Here is a 23882-nt window from a genome sequence, read left to right on the forward strand (position 1 = left end):
CTTCCCAGTCCTTGGAAACCAGGTTTCTGTTTCTGTCTCTATGGATTTGCCTGTCCTGGCCATTTCATATAAATGGAATCATACGCTATGTGACCTTTGTGTCTTTCATAGTGAGCATACCATTTTCAGGGTCCGCCCATGCCGTACCTTGTGTCAGTACCAATCTTTATATATATAGAAAATTTTTTTAAGTTTATTTATTTTGAGGGGTGGGGGAAGAGAGAGAGAGGCAGAGGCGGGGGGGGGGGCAGTGCGGAATCTGCCATGGGTCTCGAACCCACAAACCTGTGAGATCATGACCTGACCTGAAACCAAGAGTCAGATGCTTGACCCACTGAGCCACCCAGGTGCCCCAGTACCAATGCTTTTTAAGGACAGCTGTGTTTGTCCCTGTTTTTTTTTTTTTTTTTTTTTTTCTACAAATGAGGGAGTACCTTGTTTACCGTGCAGAGCGTGAGATCTGGGGAGGAGGCGTCATGGTCTCTAGGTGCAAATTTCTGGCCGGCTGTGTGTGTGTGACAACCTCCCCAATCCTGTTTCTTCATCTGCCATATGGGCGGCAGGGAAATCACCATGTGACTGTCACAGGGTAGATGGGAGGCTAAATAGAGAGATGCCTGTGAAGGGCTTAGAGCTCAGTGTATACAGTATACAGTAGGTGCCCAACAGTTGGTGGCTGTGGTCTGAGCCTGTGAGTCTCTGGGAGGTCTGAACCTGGACGATTGGAAAGCACGCAGCTATAAAACACAACGCGGGTGGTCCAGAAAGCCAGTCTTGCCCCTTGGTCCTCTCCCCCCATCCCTGTCCTTAACAGGGATGTCAAGGGGTTCCCGTGAGGACTCTAAGCCTCAGTTTCCCCATCTCTAAAACGGCAAGACGAACGCATCCAACAGTTTTGCTGTGAGGATGCGGGGAGAAAATGCACACAGAGCGCTCGGTAAGTGTTCGAACGCAGGCGGTGACGGCTGTCGCTGCTCCCGGACCTGCGGTCTGGGCGGCCGTGTTCTGGAAGTCAACTCGGGTTCTCTGTCCGCAGACGTACTCCGGCCTCTTCTGCGTGGTGGTCAACCCCTACAAGCAGCTGCCCATCTACTCGGAGAAGATCGTGGACATGTACAAGGGCAAGAAGAGACACGAGATGCCACCCCACATCTACGCCATCGCCGACACGGCCTACCGGAGCATGCTGCAAGGTGAGCGGGGGACGGGGACCGGGACGGGAACGGGGACGGAGCTCCTCCCCTCCGGGCCCGCCCGCCTGCATCCTTGCCAAGAATGCGGAGCTTGGCGGGCGGGCGCTGGGCCCCGGGAGCCTTGTGACTGAAAAAGGGAAAGAAGGCAGCTGAGCATCTGGGCGCTCGGCTGGGAGGGCGAGAGAGAGCAGGCAGCTCGGGCAAATACGGGCATGGGCCGCCGGGGCACCCGGCCCCTCTGCTGCCCCCCGGCCCTGCGGGGCCGTCAGGGTGCGGACCGCGTGGTGCCCTCACCTCCGAAGGAAGGGGGTGACTGCCAGCCCTGGGGCTGAGCCAGCCTGCCCTGCACTTGGAGCCAGCTGAGGCTGGAGTCCCGGGGGGTGGTGTGAGAGGTCTTCGCCTCTCCAGCCTCAGTTTCTCCATCTGTAAAAAGGGAGTGATAGGGTCCGTCTCGCAGCTGGTGGAGATTTTAATGCAGGCGTTTCCAGTCTGAAGGCCGTTGCTTATTACCTCCATGTTGATGCCTCATTATTATTACTATTTTTAACTTTTAACTGAGGTGAAATACACAGACAGCAGGGGGTGGCCAGATGTCGTGTCCAGCCTAAAATTGATTTTTGCATAGGTCTGCGGTCCTATAACCACCACTCAGACCAAGATGTGAAAGATTTCCAGAAAGTTCTCTCATGCCTCGACCTAGTCACTACCTCCTTTATAACCCCCCCCTCCCCAAGGTAACTGTTACTGTGACTTCTGTCACCTTCAGTTTTGGCTCTTGTTAGACTTCATAAAAATTATGTCCTTATATTCATATTTTTCTCATAAGCTCCCTTTCTCACAATCTAGTTCCGACTGAACAAGATTTAGTTAAGAGCATAGATTCTAGAATAGGGGCGCCTGTGTTTAAATTCCGGCTCTGCCACTCACTAGCTGTGTGACCTTGAGCAAGCTACTTAACCTCTCTGTGCCTCTGGTTCCTCATCTGCAAAAGCCAATGACAGTAACTGTGACCTATCTCATAGGCTGATGTGAAGATTAAGTGAACTATTGATCATGCAGGGCTTAGAACAGAGCCTGGTACTTAGCCAAAGCTCACTAAGTGAAGGAGCGCCTGGGTGGCTCAGATGGTTAAGCGCCTGACTCTTGATTTCAGCCCAGGTCATGAGTTCACAGTTTATGAGTTTGAGCCCAAGTCGGGTTCCACACTGCCAGTGGGGAGCCTTCTCGGGATTCTCCCTCTCTCCCTCTCTCTATGCCCCTCGCCTGCTTGTGCTCTCTAAATAAATTAAAACTAAATAAGTAAGTAAATATATAACTCAATAACTAAGCATAAACTATTCTCATCATCGTGCATAAAACCGGATGTTAGACCTTGCAACTATATACATTTTTTTTGCACGCACATGGAAAAGAATATATAACTATTAAAATTATTAGTAGTAGTATTTTAAATTTTAGAGTGAGAGAGCATGAGTGGGGGAGAGGGGCAGAGGGAAAAAGAAAGAATCGTAAGCAGTCTCCGTGCTCAGCACGGAGCCCGATGTGGGGCTCAATCCCACGACCCTGGGATGAAATCCCACGACCTGAGCTGAAATCAACAGTCAGACTTTTAACCGACCGAGCCACCCAGGCGCCCCTGTGACTATTAAAATTAAAATCATAATCTGAGTGGCATCTAAAATCACTTTGTTGTGCTTCATGGGTCATGGACTGCATCTACTGTGCTTCATGCAGGGCTGGGTATGCCAGAAGCTTGGAAAACAGACATTTGCAATTGTGGGGCCTCTTCTTAGCCTCTATTTGAATAGCACTTTGGGTCAAGGCACAGACCTCCTTTAACATGAACACACACATTCTCTTTTTTTTTAAATCTTCACCATCTATGGGATAGGGTCGGTGTTACTACCTACACTTTCCAACAGAGGCAAACGAGTTTCTCAAAGTGCTTGGGAACCCAGGCCATGACCCAGGAGGGCTTACTCCAGGAATGCAAGGCTCGTTCACTCTTCAAAAATCAGTCAATATGACAGTCTAAAGAAGAAAAACCACACCACCAATCCAGAGGTGCAGAAAAAAGCATTTGACAAAACTTAGTATCTGTTCACGAGAAAGTATCTCAGCAAACTAGGAAAAGGAGGGACTTTCATCAACCTGGTATAAGGAATGTCCAAAAAATCTATAACATCAGATTTGATAGTGATAGTGACAGGTTGAATCCTTGCCCCCTAAGACGAGTAACAAGGTAAGGGTGTCTCCTCTTACCACCCTTGTTCAACATCATATGTACTAGAGGTCCTAGCCAGTGTAATAAGGCAAGAAAATGAAACTGGGGCATCTCCAAGTTGTGAGCTTTACCTGTTGGACAACCTTGGTCTTCTTTCAACAAATCCCTTTGCCTCAGCAGGGTCGAGCCCTTGCTTTCCTCCTCGGGTGTTTTGGGGGCATCGTAAAAAGAACAGCACCCATCCCAGTGCCGTTGATCTTTGGGGAGGGGTGAGAGGATTTTTCATCTTATAAATGGATCTGGTCTTGAGATACAGGAGTTCTCCTGTCTCCTTACGCTTGGGAGAGGGCAGCAGAAAAGGGCTTTGCCAGTCCTAAAGCTGTATATAATTGCTACATGACTATGAGGTGCAAATAGTCCTGAGGTTGTGAATCAGCAGCTAATGGGCTGTATCCAGCCTTCAGATAACTTTGGTTTGGTCCACACAGAGTTTTCAGGATACTTGAAGTAGTTGTCAACTTTTTTTTAAATGTTTATTTTATTTATTTTATGTTTTTTGAGAGAGAGAGAGTTACAAGCAGGGAAGGGGCAGAGAGAGAGACACACACAGAACTGGATACAGGCTGCAGGCTCTGAGCTGTCAGCACAGAGCCCGACGCAAGGCTCGAACTCATGAACCGTGAGATCGTGACCTGAGCTGAATTCAGACACAACCGACTTAGGTTCTTGTGAAAATATCGGAACATCTGCCAACACTGGGCCTGTGTTCCCACATGTCAACCATCCGTTTAGAGAGGGCATGAGTTTCCCAGGACTGGGGGCACTCATTTGTGTTCACTGCCCGGCCCTTGGGTCTGACTTGTCAACCTCTGGGATAGCTACCTCCAAGAGTGTTGTGAGTCAGGAATGGAGAACTCCGTTCTGGAAGTTCCTGAGGGCAGGGATCCAGGTGTGCCTTGGAGACACCCCTCAAGCTAGAGGGTCTCAGGTAGAAGTGCCCCCAAGTTACTGACAGAGCAGGTCAAACCCTACAAGTATGACCCAAGCTGGACCACTGCAGACCTGGGGCTGCCATTACCTTCAACAACCAGCAGAGGGAGCCTTGCAAAGATGGACACATGGACATGTAATCTCGGGTTGTGACGCGATGGTTCCTGGAGTTAGATACGTGTCCTTGTTTAGAAAAACAAACAAACAAAAACATTTCTTTGTGGTCTCCCTTGATGGAAACGTTAACAGTGATGATTCACATACCTTTTTAAGGAAGTTGAACATCACAAAGTTGCAGCATTCATGGCATTTGGGGGTGCTTTGGGTTGCAAAAAAACCCCACGTAGCAACCAATTAAAGCGGCTTAAACAATAGGAGTTTATTATCTCACGTAACAAGAAGAGAACAGGTGGACGATTTCAGGGTTAGTTAATCCAGCAGCTCAAAAACAGACCTCTCTGGGATTTTCTCGGATTCTCCCTCATGGTTACAAGATGGCAGTCATAGCTCCAGATATCATGTCTTCATGTGATGATAGCGGAATGCATGAAGGAAGTGGAAGGCTAGGTTCTTTTTTCCATGTCTCTTTTTTTTACCCGGGAGAAAAATCTTTTCCAGGAATTCCTCAGCAGGCATCCCCTTACGTCTCATTAATTAAAACTTGGTCACATGCCGACCTCTAAACCCAGGGTTGGCAAACAGGACCGGGACCTTCATAATTGGTTCAGACTATTCCTGGATCTTTCCTGGAGCTGAGGGAGCTCCCACAAGCCCATTTTTTTTCTGAATACTGGAATGAAATGAAATTCCATTAGCGAAGGGGAAGGGAAAGTCATAGGTAAGCACTCCCACAGTGCTCTTAAAATACATGTGTGTAAGTTAAAAAAAAAAACAAAAAACCTTTAATATTTTATGTTCATTCTAGAAAAAATAAAAACATATACTTAAGCTAATGATAATATACCAGCACCCATAATCCTTTCACCCAGAGGTCACCACCATTAACCTTTGGTATGCAGCCTTTCGTGTGGTAACATGAGCTGAAAGTCTTGAAATGAAGGGAGTTTTGAGTGTCTGAAAATAACTGATTCCAGAAAAAAAAGGTCACTTAAAACAGGGACCAAAGTTTCACTGGAAGGAGTGGGGGGCGAGACGTTTTGACTGGGCTGGGGCAATGACATTGCAAATTGTAAATTTATTTTATCTGCATACGATAGGAATTTGGCTATAATTGGAACTAGATGCCAATTCTTACATTGAGTATAAAATTAAGGGCTGATTTTTTTTAATGTTTATTTTTGAGAGAGAGAGAGAGCAGGGAAGGGGCAGAGAGACAGGGAGACAAAGGATCCGAAGTGGGCTTTGTGCTGACAGCAGACAGCCCAATGCAGGGTTGGAACTCACGAACTGTGAGATCATGACCTGAGCTGAAGTCGGACGCTTAACGGACTGAGCCCACCCAGGCGCCCCAGGGTTGATATTTTTTAACCTTTTTTTTTTCTTTTTGGACAAAATCACGTGAGAGCATACAGCAGCATTCCTCACGTCGTGTTTGATCTCTGCAGCACCAGCTGAAGAGGATAATTTTTGCAGACTTATTAGAGTTTTCCCAAGTGTTCTTTTGTTTCGTTGTTCTTAAAATACTACCATGTTGTTGTTCGCGGTGACTCTGTGGTCACAATTTAGTTGTGAACGGACGTGACTTGCTTCGTGGCCTTCCTTCGTGGCTCATTGACCTCGCGACACATTGCACCTTCAGGGAAATTGTCTGTTGTGCATGGCTGCTGCTTTGGTGTGTGTGTGTGTGTGTGTGTGTGTGTGTGGATGATGGTGGGTGCTGACACCCAGTCATCGGCAAGATAAAGCTGCTGAGTTGGATAAGAGGCAGTGATGGGGACCAGAGAGGGCTGCTTCAGTGGGGTCTGGTTTCCTAAGTGGTGAACTCATCGAAGAATAGTTCTGTGTCGGGATCATTTGGCTTCCGCAGACAACCTCCCGACTGTGGGGCACGGTAATACTCGATGACGGGGATCCCCATGTCAATACATTCCATTCCCTGCGGGCTCTACAGTTTGACACAAAATCACATAGTGAGATGGAAAATGACTTAGAAGCATTGGCACATTTTAACCCCCAAGGGAAATCCATTAACTGTGAGCATGCCCATCCGTAAAAGATAAACTATTGAGTGCAAATGTTAATCAGCAGTTGCTACTGAGGCATTCATTTTGACATTACCTGGTCCTTTCTGGAAAAGTGGCGATGATAGACTCCGACGAAACAGATCATGGGAAAAAAGTGGAAGCTTTGGGAAAAAAACCTTCTTCTCTCTAAAGGGGAAATTTGGTTTTTGCAAAGGAAGGTGTAGGCCCAGTTTGTGACTCCGTTGATGAATATTGCTGTCCCAGTCTGTAAGGTCATTTGGCCGGGAGCCACAAGGAGCTTTCTGTCTTTTATTTTTGGTTTGTTTTAATGTTTATTTACTTTTGAGAGACAGAGAGAGACAGAGAATGAGCAGGGGAGGAGCAGAGAGAGAGGGAGAAACAGAATCAGAAGCAGGCTCCAGGCTCCGAGCTGTCAGCACAGAGCCCGACGCGGGGCTTGAACCCACGAACCGTGAGATTGTGAACCTGAGCCAAAATTGGGCGCTTAACCGCCTGAGCCACCCAGGCGCCCCGAGCTTTCTGTCTTGTTGGAGACATAAAGCAAGCAACTGTGGCTTCCTCCTCCACAAGGTTTTTGTAGAACAAGATGGGGTGTGAAGAGGTGGGTTGGGATGGATAACACATGTGGTGAATGTAGAATGTAATCTTTGAATGTGTTACATGAGTGATCCCTTAAGTTCCTGAGGACCCATCAACTGCCTAAGAGCCAGACTGTATCCTTGTCTGCCTATTCATTTCTGTATCTCCAGCATACCTACTGGTGCCCAGCATATAGAAGCTGCTCAGTTAATACTTGTTGATAATGAATGGATGTACTTAATCACTAACTCTTCCCCAGATTCTCCTTTCTAAATGTGCTAATCCCCCTTCACTATGTCTAGATATGTGTTGGGGACCCTACTTACAGCTTCTCCTTGAAGGTGGTTGCAACTGGAGGCTTCTGAGCTGCCCTGGCTACCCTCCATGACTGGTAGCTGACATCCGAGACCTTCCTAACCATGCTTGGAATTCACTTCACTGCTCTCTTGGTGGATTCTTTGGCCCTGGTTTCATGCCTTCCTCTTCCTTGATTTGCTGTGCTGTTTAAATGGAGCACCTTTTCTAGTGCCTTCTCAAAAAAGGATGTGTATGAGGCAGACTGAGATCCTGCATATCTCATCTGAAGACTTGATACTTCTCTAATATGTGACGGCTAGTTTAGCTGGGTTTAAAATTTCAAGCAACAAATAGTTTTCTTTCAGAATTTTGAAGGCATCGCTTCACAGTCTTCTAGCTTGTGTCATTTTTGAGAAGATAAAAGCCAATTGGAGTCTTAATCGTTCGTGTGTGACCAATTTATTCCCCTCCTTCTCTGGAGGCTTTTAGACCCTTCTTTATCCCCCTGTTCATGATGATGGGATTTGTCATGGATCTGTTTTCACCCATTGTGCTGGAGACTTCATGGACCCTCTTAATCTGTAAACTCAGGGCCTTAAGTTCTGGGACATTTTCGTGAATTACTTCCTTGATGATTTATTTTTTCTCTGTATTCGCTGTTCTGCTTCTCTAGAAGTTTTCTCATGTCCAGAATTGAACTCTGGCACTATCCCTTTTTCATCTTCTTAGCCTTTTCTGGACACTTTCCTCAACTTTGTCTTACAAACCTTCCATTAAATTTTAATTTCTGTGTGTGTGTGTGTGTGTGTGTGTGTAATTTCTAAGAACTCTATTTTGTTTCCTGAATATTTCTTTCTTATAGCATTTTTTCCCCATGTGATGTGATGTCCTTTTCCTTGGAGGATTCGTCTCCATGTTGAGTCTGTTACCTCCAGGATGGTTCTTTTCCTATTGACTTATTTCCATTTCTGTCTGACATATTAATAGCTTTCTTCAGAAGTTTGCTGATTCTTGGCTATCCGTGCATCAGGGATGGATCAGTGCATGGGCACCACAGCAGTGATGGGCGCTCTGAACTTGCACGAATAGCTTGCTGGGGATGAGCTTGGCTCTTCCCTGGAGCACTTTCAATTGCTCTTTCCATCTTTCCTTGGGCTGATCAGATTTTTCAGGGAAGATTTGTGTTGTCTTCTGCCTGGAGGGTCAAGATCTGTCCACAGTCATTTTGGTTGCGTGTGTGTGTGTGTGTGTGTGTGTGTGTGTGTGTGTGTGTGTGAGAGTGAGAGAGAGCACATGGGTGCGAGCAAGTAAGAGGGGGAGGGGCAGTAGGGGGAGAGAGAGAATCCCAAGCGGGCTCTGTGCCAACAGCAGAGCTCAACATGGGGCTCAATCCCATGAACCGTGAGATCATGACTTGAGCCAAAATCAAGAGTCAGATGCTTAACCCACTGAGCCGCCCAGGTGCCCCTGTGTACCAGTATTTTGAAACTCTAGTTAAGAGGCTAAGGGCTTCAAACTGTGGAGTGAAACTTGCACGTTTTCCTTTCCATATGGTCCCTGGTGCACCCCAGGCCAGGGACTCTCTGTTTAATGCTCTCCAGAGAATAAAATCTGCCCCTTTCTGTGGGCTGTGGGAAGGGCAGCCATTTGGCTGCAGGGAGTGTGGAAGGTATCTGGCTTTTCCAGCAGCTTCTCAAGCCGACTTTGAGCTCATCCTCATGTTTATAAGTGCTCCTTCACCCATTCTTCCAGAGACCCCCTGGTGCAGCTGGTTAGTGAGGTTTGGCCAGTGGAGGGGGAGAGGGAGGTTCACAGGGGATTCTGGGATGAAATCACATTTCTTCCAGTCTTCTCCATTGTCAGCTTACACTTCTTCCCTGGGACTGCCATCACTCATCCTGTTTTCCGGCTTCCCAGATTTCGTTGCTATTTACTCTCTCTTCTTTGGTTCACCTGCTCCACGTGTGTTTGAAAAATCCCTTTACTGTCATTTCACTCAGGTTTGGGGAGGAAGGAGCCTTAAATGCATGTGTTCAACCCACTCTCCTTCAATGGAAACTCTCTCAAACCTTCTTTTCCAAAGTGCTTTCTGGGAATATTCTCTATCAATCCTTACCCCAAACCTACAAGGCGGACAGGATCAGATTAAGATCTTTAAAATGAAACCTTGGGGCGCCTGGGTGGCTCAGTTGGTTGAGTGTCCAACTTCAGCTCAGGTGGTGATCTCCCAGTTCGTGAGTTCGAGCCCCACATCAGGCTCACTGCTGTCAGCCCAGAGCCTGCTTCAGATCCTCTGTCTCCCTCTCTCTCTGTCCCTCCCTTGCTTGCACTGTCTCTCTCCAAGTAGATAAACATTAAAAAAAATAATAAAATCAAGCCTTGAAACTATTATAGTGCCCACATATGTAATCTAGAATACAAGCAATACTAAATTACAAAGCCAGGAAGGCCAACAAAGTTTTTATGTTTCCCCATAACATTTTCCTTGCTGGTTTTCATGAAACAGCAAATACTACACCCTTCCAAAGTTTTTCATTATTTTTCCCTTCATTCCTTCCCGTGTGTGCATGTGCACATGGGTCTGTGGTATGTGAGTTGTCGGATAATCCAACATGGGAAGCGGGTGCTAATATTAATTTTTTTTAATGTTTATTTATTTTTGAGAAAGAGAGGGAGAATGAATGAGTGGAGGAGGGGCAGAGAGAGGGACACACAGAATCCGAAGCAAGCTCCAGGCTCTGAGCTGTCAGCACAGAGCCTGACGCAGGTCTCGAACCCACGAATCGTGAGATCATGACCTGAGCTGAAGTCAGACGCTTAACCGACTGAGCCACCCAGGTGCCCCAAGCGAGTGTCATTATTAGCCTCCTTTTATAGCTGGGGAAACTGAGGCTCAGAGAGGAGAAGAACTTGTCAAAAGCTCCAAACATGTCAGAGCTGGATTTGAACTTGGGTTTATCTGACGCCCAAGCTGAAGGCTCGCCTAGTCAGTGGGGGGCTCCAGCTGCTGCATTGAGCCCCCGACTGTACCCCCATGGAAGGCTGTTTGCTCCTAGACGGTCTATCTTATTACAGGTCAGGGTGTTGAAGCCTGGGCTGCCTAGGACAGTTTGTTGACTGGGGCAAATTAACACAATAAATGTGGGGGAAACACCACCCTTGACGTAGCACTTTGGGTCTCCCGCCTCCCCTGCAGTGGTTTGCAGGTGGGGGTAGGGGGGAAGAGTGTGGAGGGCACATAGGATTTCATTCTGATGTGCTGAGTACAGCCCTCAGGACGTGTTACCCTGTGCAAGATTGCGTCTGGACGCGTTTTGTCCTCATGTAATTAGCACCAAACAGCCACTCTCAGGGGATTAGAAAAGAAACAACAGCCAGCTGGCCTCTGTCAGCTCAAGCCCTCTTTAAGCTGGAGAGCCATCTGGGAGGTGGGGTGACCTAACCTCTAGGCTCTCTTGCTTTGCAAGTTCCCACATTCAGTTGCATCGCTCTGTCTGTGGTTGGCGGGCCCTGGGGCGTGGGGGGCAGCTCAGGGTCACCAACCCCCCCCGCCAAGGGCCGCTCTGTGAACTTGGCAGAGAGAGGAAGGGCACCAATGTCCCCTCCAACCCCCGCCCCTGCCCTGGCTCACTGCTCTGTAAAGCCTGCACGGCTCGGCCCTCTCCAGCACCACGCATGGCAGCACCCTGCCTCAGGACAGCCTCCCCGTTAGACAAAAAGGAGACTCAGCGTACCAGGTGACTTGGCCCTCCAGCCCTTGTGCAGCTGGAGACGTCACCCTCTGCCACCCTCAAAACACTGACTTTGCCTCGGCGGTGGTGTGGTACCATAGTGCCGTTGCCCCCGTTTAACAGACCAGGAAACTGAGGCCCCAGGAGGCTAAGGGACTAGCTTGGGCCTTCCCATTAGAAAGGGCCGGACCTGGCCTAATACCCCGTCCTCTTGGGACAGAATCACTGCCGTCTAGACGCCTTGGCAGGCTCACTATTTTGGATGACATTGATGATGGCCCTGGTGACGATCCTAGCGAGCGCTGCATTCTCCGACGTGCCATGGGTTAATTGTCAGCTTTGTGCATCCGGTCTGACATCACTGTTTCCATATCCTTGAAGGGTATGGATTTTTATCCCTCTTCTCCTCAAAAGAATAGTGTTTTGCCCAAGAGGCGGGACCAGGAAGTCATGTCAAGTCATTTTGCTCCAGAGACCGTGTTCCTACAACGCCCCCCAAGAGAGGGGACCGGATGCGTGGTCTTCGACCTCTTGGAGATTTTGTCGCGGCTCTGTGTCTGGCCTGGCAGGGCGGTGGGGGGTGGCTCCATCTGCCTGACTCGGTCCTCACTGACACGCCGTGACAAAGCAAGGTCGGTGCTGAGTTGTCATGGGCAGTTCACGTTCTTTGCCCGGAAATGAGGAAGCATAGAGGATCGTCCGATGATCCTTTTAGGGACCGCCCTGTGGTGTCTTGCACGGAGGGGAGAGAGCTAGGGAGAGTTTGTTTATTTTTTAACAAGCAGTAAATACTGAGTTGAAGGAGGCTCAAGGGACTTGGGGAGCTCTGGCTGATAATCGCTGATGAGAAATGCACGCTCCGGCCTCCTCCTCCCTCTCTGTCCTCCCAACCCCAGAGGAAATCCCTGGTTGCCTTTGATTCAACAGTGTTAACCGAGGCCCCGCTGTGGGGGGGTGGGCCGGTGAGGGGGGGGCACAGTCTACTCCGTGGGGACACACAAGGGGAAGGAGACCCAGGTATTCATCAAATCATTGCACAAACACACGTGCTATGTAAGGGACTTCCAGGGGGACGCCTGGGTGGCTCAGTCGGTTAAGCCTCCGACTCTCGATCTCAGCTCCGGTCATGATCTGGCGGTTGGTGGGATCGAGCCTTGTGCTGGGCTCTGTGCTGACCGTGAAAATATCGGCCTTCCTGTGTCCCACCTGCCAACTGGCCACGTCTGCTGTTAAAGATGCCAGAGCCTGCTTCGGATTCTGTGTCTCCCTCTCTCTCTCTGTCCTTCCCCTGCTCACCCTCTATCTCTCTCTCAAAACAAATAAAGATGAAAAATTTTCTTAAAAAGTTAAAAAAGAAAAGATGCCAGACCTGGGGCGCCTGGGTGGCTCAGTCAGTTAAGCATGTGACTCTTTGATTCCGGCTCTGGTCGTGATCTCACAGTTCGTGGGTTCAAGCCCCACGTCAGGCTCTGCACTAGCAGTGAGGAGTCTCCTTGGGATTCCCTCCCTCTCTCCTCTTTTTTCTGCTCCTCCCTGCTCACTTCCTCTCTGTCAAAATAAGTAAACAAACAAAAAGATGCCAGAGCTTTGGGTAGGTCTGGAAAATTCCTGCTGGGTCCTGCATGAACCCTCAGAGTATGTCTCTTCCCACTCAGAATCTCTTGCTGCCCACTCTGCTGGGGGAGAAAGAAGGTGGCAGATCAAGACCAGAGAAAGAGAAAGGCCCTGACCTCCAGGGTGGTGGGTTCGGGCATCAGCTCCTGAGCTGGGTTCAAATCCCTGTTCTGCCGATGCACCCACTCCTTTGTGCCCCAGTTTCCTCTCTTGCCCCGTGAGGCTAATCACTGTGCCCGCCCCAGTTGTTGCAAGGGTTCACAAGTGCACGGGGAACACGGTGCCTGTTCGCAGCGGGTGTGATAAGTGTTAGCTGTCATGCCAGGACCCGCAGTTGAGGCCCAGCACTGACATTCACCATGGGTCTGGAATCCTCCGACAACCGCCTTCACACGTGGCACTAGGGGGACTACTTCTCTTCTGCACACGGTGGGGCCTGTGTCCTCCCTTCTTGACTGGCTGCGGTGAGGGGCGGCGGGGTGGGTAGTGGTGACCCTTCAGGGACACGGGCTTGGCCGCTGCCCTCTCGCTGGGTCCCACAGCAGCCTGGCATGGGAAGGAAAAGAAGCAGTGAGCCTGGGTCTGTTTTCTCCTTTTATGGTCAGCCTGCAGGCCTCTGGCTTCCCAGCCATAAACCATGAGCTTGTGTTTGGGATCGGGCCGAAATAGCTGGTCTGTGGGGGGCTGGGCGTCCCCTGAGAATCTTCAGGCCAGCTTCGGGGGAGGGACCGCTGGAGCCTGTCATCTGCTCGGAAATCTTACTCGCAGACTTGCACACCCAAGGGCGGACCCTAGGGTGGGGGAAGGAGGGGAGGGAGGGGTGTGCAGGGGTGCGTGTGAGGTGAGGGGAACGCCGGTCTCTGGGCTGAGTGACCTTGGCATGCCAGCCCCGGCCCTGCAGATCTCTGCTCCCGGACGGTGTCCCTTCCATCTCTGACCTGTGGCCCAGGCCCCCTGCTTGAGATGCTCTGCTTTTTTGGTGTCTCCTCTTGGGGAAACGCTATGCGTCTTTCTCCACGTAGCGCAGAATTGCTTCAGCTGAGAAGACTTGTTGGCTCTCAGGCAGCTGCCAAGTTAGTTGTCTTACACAGTATTTTGGGCAAATACCCGTCGTAGGATCTGCTCGCTTTATGTATTTATTTTTTTTTAATGTTTTAAATGTGTATTCATTTTTTGAGAGAGAGAAACAGAGTGTGAGCAGGGGAGGGGCAGAGAGAGAGGGAGACACAGAATCCGAAGCAGGCTCCAGGCTCTGAGCTGTCAGCACAGAGCCCGCCGCGGGGTCTGAACTCATGAACCGTGAGATCATGACCTGAACCAAAGTCAGACGCTTAACCCACTGAGCCACCCAGGTGTCCCCAGCATTTCCTCCCTTCCTGAAGTCATTGTTCTACCCATCTGACTCCCACACTGGATCATCAGTCTCTCAAAAGCACACTGAGTAAGTCTTAGTGAACTTCAGGTTTCCAGTGGCTGGCACACAGTCGGGGGTCAGGACTTGTTTGCCAAGGGGTTATGTGAACACAGACATAAGTGTTTCCCATTGCTTCGGTCTCAACTGCCTTAGAGAGAGCAAGATGCCAATCAGTTAGCATTTCTTGAGTACCTCCTATGTGTCCGGTGTTGTTCCCGGCACCCGGAATCAGGGCCAGCCCTTGACCTCCAGCAGCTCACAGGCTAGTAGGAGAAGCGTGAAAAGCAGTTTTGAAACGTCCGAAAAATGAATAGCTCTGTTGAAGGAGTCCAATCTCTTAATTCAGAGATGGTGTAAAATTAACATAGTGTTTTTAAAAAGGTTTATTGTGGTATGCTTTATTTTTAAAACGTTTATTTATATTGAGAGAGAGAGAGAGCATGTGTGTATGGATTCACATGAACATGAGCAGGGGAGGGGCAGAGAGAGAGGGAGAGGGAGGGAGAGAGTCCCAAGCAGGCTCCAAGCTGTCAGCGTGGAGCCCAACTCAGGGCTCCGTCCCATGAACCGCAAGATCTTGACCTGAGCTGAAATCAAGAGTCGGTCACTTAACCAACTGAGCCGCCCAGGTGCCCCACAGCACCATCTAATTTTATATTTCTCTCACCCCAAGAAGAAATTGTGTGCCCAGGGTAGTCACCTCCCAGTCCCGCCTCCAGTTCCACGGGATGCCTCGTCTACTTTCTGTGTCTCTCTTCTGGAAATATCCTATCCGTGGAACGAATGAGACACTATGTGGTCCTGTGTGCCTGGCTTCTTGCCCTGAGCATCATGGCTTCCTTCAAGCTTTATCCACGTTGTGTCCAGTCAGGGCTTTATTTCTTCTTTATGGCTGAGCGATACTCCATTGTATGGATGCACCGCATTTTGTGTATCCATTTAGCAGTCGACAGATGTCTTTATTGTCTCTACTTTGGGGCTATTATAAATAATATAAAGTAGCATAAGTTTTACTAAGGCGGAAGAGAAAAATTCTGCCTGTTACATCATACATGGCCCATTACTATTCCAGATAATCTGTACTCTTCCCCGCTAAGAAGTATTGAGGTTGAAACAATGATCACAGTGAAATTAAGTGCTACAGTGGAGGGAACTTTTGGACTGTCACAGCCAGGGCCATGTGGTGCCCTTATAGAAATAGAAAAAGGCACCCCTTTCTCAAGGCACTTTTCCTTCATCTGCTGCCACATTGTTTTAATAAATATACAAATCTATAATGACCAGTGTGAATGGTTCCCCTTAGAGTTATGCAGTGTACAACTTCAACCACTGCCCCTGGCAGCCCCAGACGGGGCATGCAGTTGAAAGGCCTCCAACTTAAGTGCAGGGAGGTACAGTGTCAGAGAAAATCATAGAGGAGGTGACTTTCAAGGTGCCATTTCAAGAATGGATTGGGGTGTGTACCCCAAAGAATTGAAAAGGAGCACTCAAGTGAAAATTTGTGCTTGGATGTTCAGAGCAGTACTATTTACAACAGCTCAAAGGTAGAAACAACCCAAATGCCCATCAGTGGATGAATGGATACACAAAATATGCTCTACTCGTACAGCGGAATGTTATTCAGTCCTAAGAAGGAATGGGATTCTGATATCTATCACAACGGGGTGAACTTCGCAAACATCGTGCTAAATGAGAGAAGCCAGACACAGGAGGCTCCGCAGGTGTGGGAGGTATGGCGTGAAGGGTGCCTCCTGAATGGGTAGGGGTTTTATTTGGGGCTGGTAAGAATGTTTTGGAACTAGATGTGTGCAATGCTGCGAATGGACCACATGCCCCCGAATCATTCGCTTCATTCGGTTAATTTTGTATTATGTGAATTTCACCTCAGTGGGAAAAAGAAGAAGAAAGAGAACAGATCAGGCAGGAAGAGGGAGGCGTGAGCAGAAGAAGCAGTGAGTGCAGAGCTCGGAGGGGACCCTGCTCCCCGCGTTCAGAGGGCTCTGCTCTGTTGTGTCAGATACAAGCCCAGGCTCAGGAAGGAGGCGGGACGAGCCAGGAAGTCGCGGGTCGGTACGCGGTGCCCGTTTCAAGCCCTCTTGGTGCCCGTACCAGTCGCTCTATCAGCTTCCCACGCTTGGAGGCCGTGTGTTTCCGATGGGAATGTCTCCGGCCAGAGGTCCCCGGCAGCCCCCAGCGTGGAGCCTCCCTGGCAGCTTCTAAGCCTTCCCCTAGGACCTGCTGCCTCTCTCCTGGGGACCTTGCGGGGGAAAGGCCCCAGGACAGGCATCTGACCCTATAAATCTCCCAGGGCTGCCGGGAAAGTCTGCCTTTTCCCCTGAAACAGATGCATCGACATAGCCCCTCCGTCTGTCAGTCGCAGAATCGTTCCTGAAAATAGTGGAGGTTGTGCGGGCCAGCCCCAGGGCGGTCTCTCCCTGCCTGGCTCTGATCACAGGCTTCTTGGTTCCTCTCCTCCATACCTGCTTCCTCAGTCAGTGTTTAATGGGTTTCCTACTTTGCTCTGTTCCCGAGCAGATTCTCCTCCTGGGGGGAAGTTGGAGGCACAGACATCCGTATTCCCTGATTGCAGAACAAGGAGCCCGTGGTTGTGTCAATGCCGGGCACCTCCCTCTGCCGATCTCCCAGATATAAGGAGGGGTGACCCTGACTTGGGTCTCTCTCCACAGTGCCCTGGGGAGGCTAAAGGTTTTTTTTCTGTTCTTCTCCCGGACGAAGCGCCACCAGTCCACAAGTGTGGGTTCTCCGAAGAAAGAAAACGGTGCCGTGGCAAAAAAGCAAAGGGTTTGGAGTCCCACAGACCGTGGGTTTGAGTCCCAGCCTGCCACCTGCTAGCTGTGAAACCGTGTTCATTTTCATTTTCTTTCTTTCTTTTTAATTTGTATTCAAGTTAGTTAACATACAGTGTAGCCTTGGCTTCAGGAGCAGGACCCAGTGATTCATCACTTCCATACAGCACCCAGCGCTCTTGCCGAAAAGTACCCTCCTCAGTGCCCATCCCCCGACCCCCTTCCAGGAACCCTCAGTTTGTTCTCTGTATTGAGGAGTCTCTTATGGTTTGCCTCCCTCTCTGTTTTTATCTTATTTTTCCTTTCCTTCTCCTATGTTCGTCTGTTAGGTTTCTCAAATTCCACGTAGGAGTGAAGTCTTAGGATATTTGTCTTTCTCTGACTAATTTCACGCAGCACAATACCCTCGCGTCCGTATGAATCAGCACTCCTGTATCCCTTGGGTAAATACGTAAGAATGCAATTGCTGGGTCGTAGGGTAGTTCTGTTTTTAATATGTTGAGGAACCTCCACACCGTTTTCCAGAGGGGCTGTACCAGCTTGCATTCCCACCAACATCTCCGCATCCTCGCCAACATCTCTTGTTGCCTGAGTTGTCAACGTCAGCCCTTCTGACAGGTGTGAGGTGGTATCTCATTGTGGTTTCGATTGGTATTTCCCAGATGATGAGTGATGTTGAGCATCTTTCTTTCCATGTACCTGTTGGCCATCTGGATGCGACTGTGCCCGTTCTCTAGGGCGGCTGTACAAGCAGCTGCAAATGTCGTGGCCAAAAAACATGGGATTGGTTCTCCCACGCCTCTGCTGGCCTGAAGTCAAGGCGTTGGTGGGATTGCCTCTTTCTGGAGACTCTGGGGGAGAATCTGGGCCATGCCTGTCTCGTGGCTTCTCGTGGTGGCCTGCAGTCCTTGGCTTGCAGACACATCACCCCGGTCTCTGCCTCCTTCTTTATGCCTCTGCCTCCTCCTTCCCCCTGTGTCTCTAATCTCATCCTCCTTTCTCTTAGAAATAAAAACACCCGTTATTAGTTTAGGCTGCACCCCAGGTCTGGAGTCATGTCATCTGGAGATCCTTTAATTCTGCTTGTGAGACCCTCTCTGTAAATAAGGTCACCTTCTGAGTTTCAGAGCAGACCTCTCTTTTGGGAGGCCACGGTGACCTTGGCCGGTCACCCCACTTCTGCGTTCTGTTTTACTCATCTGTACAATGGGGGTGATGTCAGTGCCCACCTCCCGGGCTGCCGTGGGAATTGGATGGGTGGCTGTCCCGAAGGAGCTCCACACAGGTGCAGTGAGCACTCTGGAGGGGGGAGCGCTGGGGGGCGTCGTGGGTGGCCGCTGTTCCTCTCCTGTGTCCTAAGCTTTGGGGTTAGAATGGTTTCCTCGAGAGCAGTAAAGAGTATTTTTTCGCTAACCATTTTTTGGTGGAATGAGGGAATGGTTATGCCTGCTCCCGTCACCAACATGACCAGGTTAGAAGCAGACGGAGTGAAAGTAAGGGTCCTACCTCTTCTGATTCTCAGTCCCTCAGACCCTCCCCTCGGGGACAGCCACTGTTGGCCACATCTAGAGTGTGTCTTTGCAGTATATCTGATGCATATACAAGTATCTGAGGGTGCGTGTGCATATACACGTACGTGTGTGTGTGGGCATGTGTGTGCATGCATGTGTATGTATATTCCTCTTTTTAAAGCACAAAAGTCATAGTGCTGTGTTTCCTAGCTCTTTGATTTTTAGCTTAATATATCTTGGCATAGAGAGTGTTCTGCATCAGTCTGTAAACACCTCCCGGGTTCTTTTTCCTGGCTGCCTAATGTGCCATAATACAGCCGTGCCAGAATTTAAATACTAACAGTTATTTAACTCACTGTTCTTTAGTGGACGGGCCAGTTAAATAGTTTGCTTCTGGCCTTTGCTACTACTGATGTTGCTGGAGTAACCAACTTGGGTGTCTGTCTTTAGACACAGGTGTGGGTGTTTCTGGAAAGGTATGGGGCGGCCAGGAATCATAGAAGAAGATGGGGCTATAGGTAGCAGTCAGTACAGCTATACTGGAAGAGGGGACTGTGTGTTGAGGGAGCTCCGATGCGGAAGGGGAGCGCTCTGTCTCTCTGTCCTCTGGGTTCCTGGGGCCCTTCTCCCTGCAAGGGCCTTCCCTTAGCCTCAGCTCAGAGGTCGGGCTTGCCTGAATGGCGTGTCTCCACACCCCCTGAACGTGGCCCTCACAGGCAGCTGAGGCCCATGCTACCACCTCAAGGTGGAAAACGTGAGAGCAAGAAAGACAAAATAAATAGTCTTTTGGTACTTCTGCCTTTTGCTGTGAGGATTTGGCTCGACCAGGCCACCAAGATGTCCGTCTGTAATCTGAGAGAAGAAAAGGAAGATTGACTGGAGGTGGCATAGGATCCATGGAGCTTGCTCGTTCATCCCATTCATCTTGCCCTGCAGTGGGCCACATCTTTCTGTGACATAAATTGCCCCTCTAGATACGGTCATTACTGTCCTCTCTGTTCCCCAGTGATACACAGGAATGGCATTCTCCAGTTACATCCATCCGTCTGTCCATCTTTCTATCCATCCATCCAGCCATCCATGTGTCCATCCATCCATGTGTCCATCCATCCATCCATCCATCCATCCATCCATCCATCCATCCATGTATCTACCAATTAATCTGTCCATCCATGTATCTATCCATGCATCCATCCATCCATGCATCTGTCCATCCGTCCATGCATCCATCCATTCATCCATGCATCTGTCCATCCATGCATCTGTCCATCCATCCATCCATGTGTCCATCCATCCATGCATCTATACATCCATCCATCCATCCATCCATCCATCCATCCATCCATCCATCCATGTGTCCATCCATCCATGTGTCCATCCATCCATCCATCCATCCATCCATCCATCCATCCATGTATCTACCAATTAATCTGTCCATCCATGTGTCCATCCATCCATCCATCCATCCATCCATCCATCCATCCATGTATCTACCAATTAATCTGTCCATCCATGTGTCCATCCATCCATCCATCCATCCATCCATCCATCCATCCATCCATCCATGTATCTACCAATTAATCTGTCCATCCATGTATCTATCCATGCATCCATCCATCCATGCATCTGTCCATCCATCCATGCATCTGTCCATCCATCCATCCATCCATCCATCCATCCATCCATCCATCCATGTATCTACCAATTAATCTGTCCATCCATGTGTCCATCCATCCATCCATCCATCCATCCATCCATCCATCTATCCATCCATGTATCTACCAATTAATCTGTCCATGCATGCATGCATCCATCCGTCCATCCATCCATGTATCTACCAATTAATCTGTCCATGCGTGTATCTATCCATGCATCCATCCATCCATGCATCTGTCCATCCATCCATGCATCTGTCCGTCCATCCATCCATCCATCCATCCATCCATCCATGTGTCCATCCATCCATCCATGTATCTACCAATTAATCTGTCCATCCATGTATCCATCCATCCATCCATCCATCCGTCCATCCATCCATTCATCCATGCATCTGTCCATCCATGCATCTGTCCATCCATCCATCCATCCATCCATCCATCCATCCATCCATCCATCCATGTGTCCATCCATGTGTCCATCCATCCATGTGTCCATCCATCCATCCATCCATCCATCCATCCATCCATCCATCTATCCATCCATGTATCTACCAATTAATCTGTCCATGCATGCATGCATCCATCCGTCCATCCATCCATGTATCTACCAATTAATCTGTCCATGCATGTATCTATCCATGCATCCATCCATCCATGCATCTGTCCATCCATCCATGCATCTGTCCATCCATCCATCCATCCATCCATCCATCCATCCATCCATCCATGTGTCCATCCATCCATCCATGTATCTACCAATTAATCTGTCCATCCATGTATCCATCCATCCATCCATCCGTCCATCCATCCATTCATCCATGCATCTGTCCATCCATGCATCTGTCCATCCATCCATCCATCCATCCATCCATCCATCCATCCATCCATCCATCCATGTGTCCATCCATGTGTCCATCCATCCATGTGTCCATCCATCCATCCATCCATCCATCCATCCATCCATCCATCCATCCATGTATCTACCAATTAATCTGTCCATCCATGTGTCCGTCCATCCATCCATCCATCCATCCATCCATCCATCCATCCATCCATGTATCTACCAATTAATCTGTCCATGCATGCATGCATCCATCCGTCCATCCATCCATCCATGTATCTACCAATTAATCTGTTCATCCATGTATCTATCCATGCATCCATCCATCCATCTGTCCATCCATCCATCCGTCCACCCGTCTGTCCATCCATCCATACATACATACATATATACATACATACATACATGCATCTGTCCATCCATCCATGCGTCCATGCATGCATGCATCCATCCATCCATCCATCTATCTATCCATCCATGTATCTACCAATTAATCTGTCCATGCATGCATGCATGCATCCATCCATCCGTCCAGGTACTGGAGATACAATGTTAAACAAAACATACAAGCCCCCACTTCCACAGTAAAACTTGTTTCCAGTATAGGGAGATAGACAATGTGGGCGGGATGAGATGGTTCTTAGACCGACCATGACAGTGGTGGTAGGACAGGTTTACAGATTTAGGATCCAATTCTTGGGAAGTGGATCCTTCCAATGCAGAGACCCTTTCATGCCTGGGTTCCTTCTTCCACCTAGACTTGAGCATAGCTTTTTCCTGGCCTGGGAAGAGCCCTCACTCCTTCATGTGGCTGGGGCCGTGCTGGTCTCCCCAAGCTGCCTTGTCCTCCAGCACCTTCCCGGATCCCCTGCAGCCTGAGCCCCTCAGGACCCATGCTTTGTCTCCTGTACTGCAGGAAGCAGAAAGAGCCCACACTCTGACCCACAGTGCTTCAAAACCGTAGTCAGTCACCGAAGTGGCCGTGTCACTTTGGGCCACCCAACCTCTGTTACCTCAACCTGTAAAGGGTCGGGATCAAAGGTCACACGTAGGAAGTGCCTGCCACTGTGTCTGTCCCAACAAATAGTAGGTGCTGGGTTCAGATCCTGCCTCATCCACTGCTGTGTAACTGTGGGCAACTTTTAAGATTTCTATGTGCCTCAGTTTCTTCATCTGTGTAATGGGAATAAGATAACCTATCTCCAGGGTGTGCGAGGGCTGAATGTGTTAAAACAGGTCAGTGCTTCAAACAAGGCCTGGCACAGAGGAAGTGCTATGTATTACCTGCTACTATGGGATATTTTTAGGGCTCGCCATCATGTCTGATAGTATTTGTTGAATGAATGAATAAACAAGTCAATTTTTCGCACCTGTATTGAGCTTCCCCATCAAGAAGTGCCCTTCTTCGAGGTTGGGGGGTAGCTTTAACAAGCTAAACTTTCTGTATCTGGAGCTCAGGGCTGGGGAGCTGGGAGGTCTAGAGACTGAAGGAAGAGAGTTCCAGAACTGGGTGCTTCTGCCTGAGGATTTCATGGTCCTGTGGGGGCACAGACACAAGCAATGGAAAAAAGCCCACCTGGGACCGAGTGCTTGGGGAGCACAACTACCATGGGACTAGGGGCACGAAATGTCATATGTGTCTTAGGGAAGGGCAGGGACCAGTGACAGCTCCTGAAGTTCTGCCTGGGAGGAGCTTGGAGGCCGACATTACTGAGGGGGCTGGAGGCTTTTCTTGGGGCTTAGTGTCTCTAGCAAGGTTACCTATCTGTGGAAGCTTGACATTGTTGAAGGAGATTTACAGCCAAGCCATCCCCTGGCTCCCTCTCCATGGGGAAGGCTTCTTTGAAGAGGTGTCATCTTTGAGGCTGAGGGACCAGGAGGTGGTCAGGAAACAAAGAAAGGAAGGCCTGTGCAGCAGGAGCGATCTGAACAAAAGCAAGAATACGCTTCGTGGGGTCACTGCACATTGAAGTAAAGGACACATGGGCGCCGAGGGTGGGAGGTGGGCCAGGCTGGTCGCCCTGCTCTGGAGTACGGGTCTTCTCTAAGGGCACTGGCTTATTTTTTTTTTTTTTTTAATATTTGTTTTTGAGAGAGAGACAGTGCATGAGCAGTAGGGGGGCACAGAGAGAGGGAGACACAGAATCCAAAGCAGGCTCCAGGCTCTGAGCGGTCAGCACAGAGCCCGATGCAGGACTCGAACCCATGAACCACAAGATCAAGACCTAAGCCGAAGTCGGACGCGTAACCGACTGAGTCACCCAGGTGCCCCAGGGCACTGGCGTTTTAAAGATGGCTTTATTGAGATAATATTTGCGTACCAAAAATTCACCCATTTTAAGGGTAAACTTTTCAGAGGTTTTTAGTAAACCGACAGTATTATGTAAGCATCACCCTAATCCGGTTTCAGAACCCCAAATGCCGATTTGCAGTCACCCCACCCCCAGCCCCGGGCAACTGCTGATCTGCTTTTTGACTTTATGGATTTGCCTACTCTGGACATTTTGTGTAGGCGTAGTCCTACAATATGTGGCCTCTTGCGTCTGACTTAGCACAGTATTTTCAAGGGTCATCCGTGTTGTAGCTTGTGTGACAAGTACGTCACTGTCTTTATGGCTGAATGATATTCCCTTGTATGAATAGACCACCTGTTGTTTATCCATTCACCGGGTGGTGGGCATTTGGGTCCCTTCCACTTTTTAGCTCTTACGATAATGCTGCTGTGAATGTTCAGGGGTCCGTCTTGGAGAGATACAGGCTTTTACTGGAGAGCCGATCACATGGTAAATTTATGTTGGACTCTTTAACAAACTTCCAAAGTGGGAGAGTGTTAAGATGCTCTGATTTGTCAGTTTCGG

General features: G+C 49.2%; 1 protein-coding gene across 4 annotated transcripts in view; it reads left to right on the top strand.

The window, feature by feature from the left end:
• MYH11 (myosin heavy chain 11) overlaps positions 1-23882 on the top strand; it is a 123723-nt gene that overhangs the window by 25707 nt on the left and 74134 nt on the right. For all 4 annotated transcript variants that reach the window (XM_058711063.1, XM_058711064.1, XM_058711061.1 and 1 more), the window contains exon 3: positions 1037-1193. In XM_058711063.1, the coding sequence (XP_058567046.1) occupies positions 1037-1193 (157 nt within the window). The remainder of the gene's footprint in view (positions 1-1036; positions 1194-23882) is intronic.

The sequence above is a fragment of the Neofelis nebulosa genome, chromosome 18 (assembly GCF_028018385.1).
Source record: "Neofelis nebulosa isolate mNeoNeb1 chromosome 18, mNeoNeb1.pri, whole genome shotgun sequence".
Classification (NCBI taxonomy): Eukaryota; Metazoa; Chordata; class Mammalia; order Carnivora; family Felidae; genus Neofelis; species Neofelis nebulosa.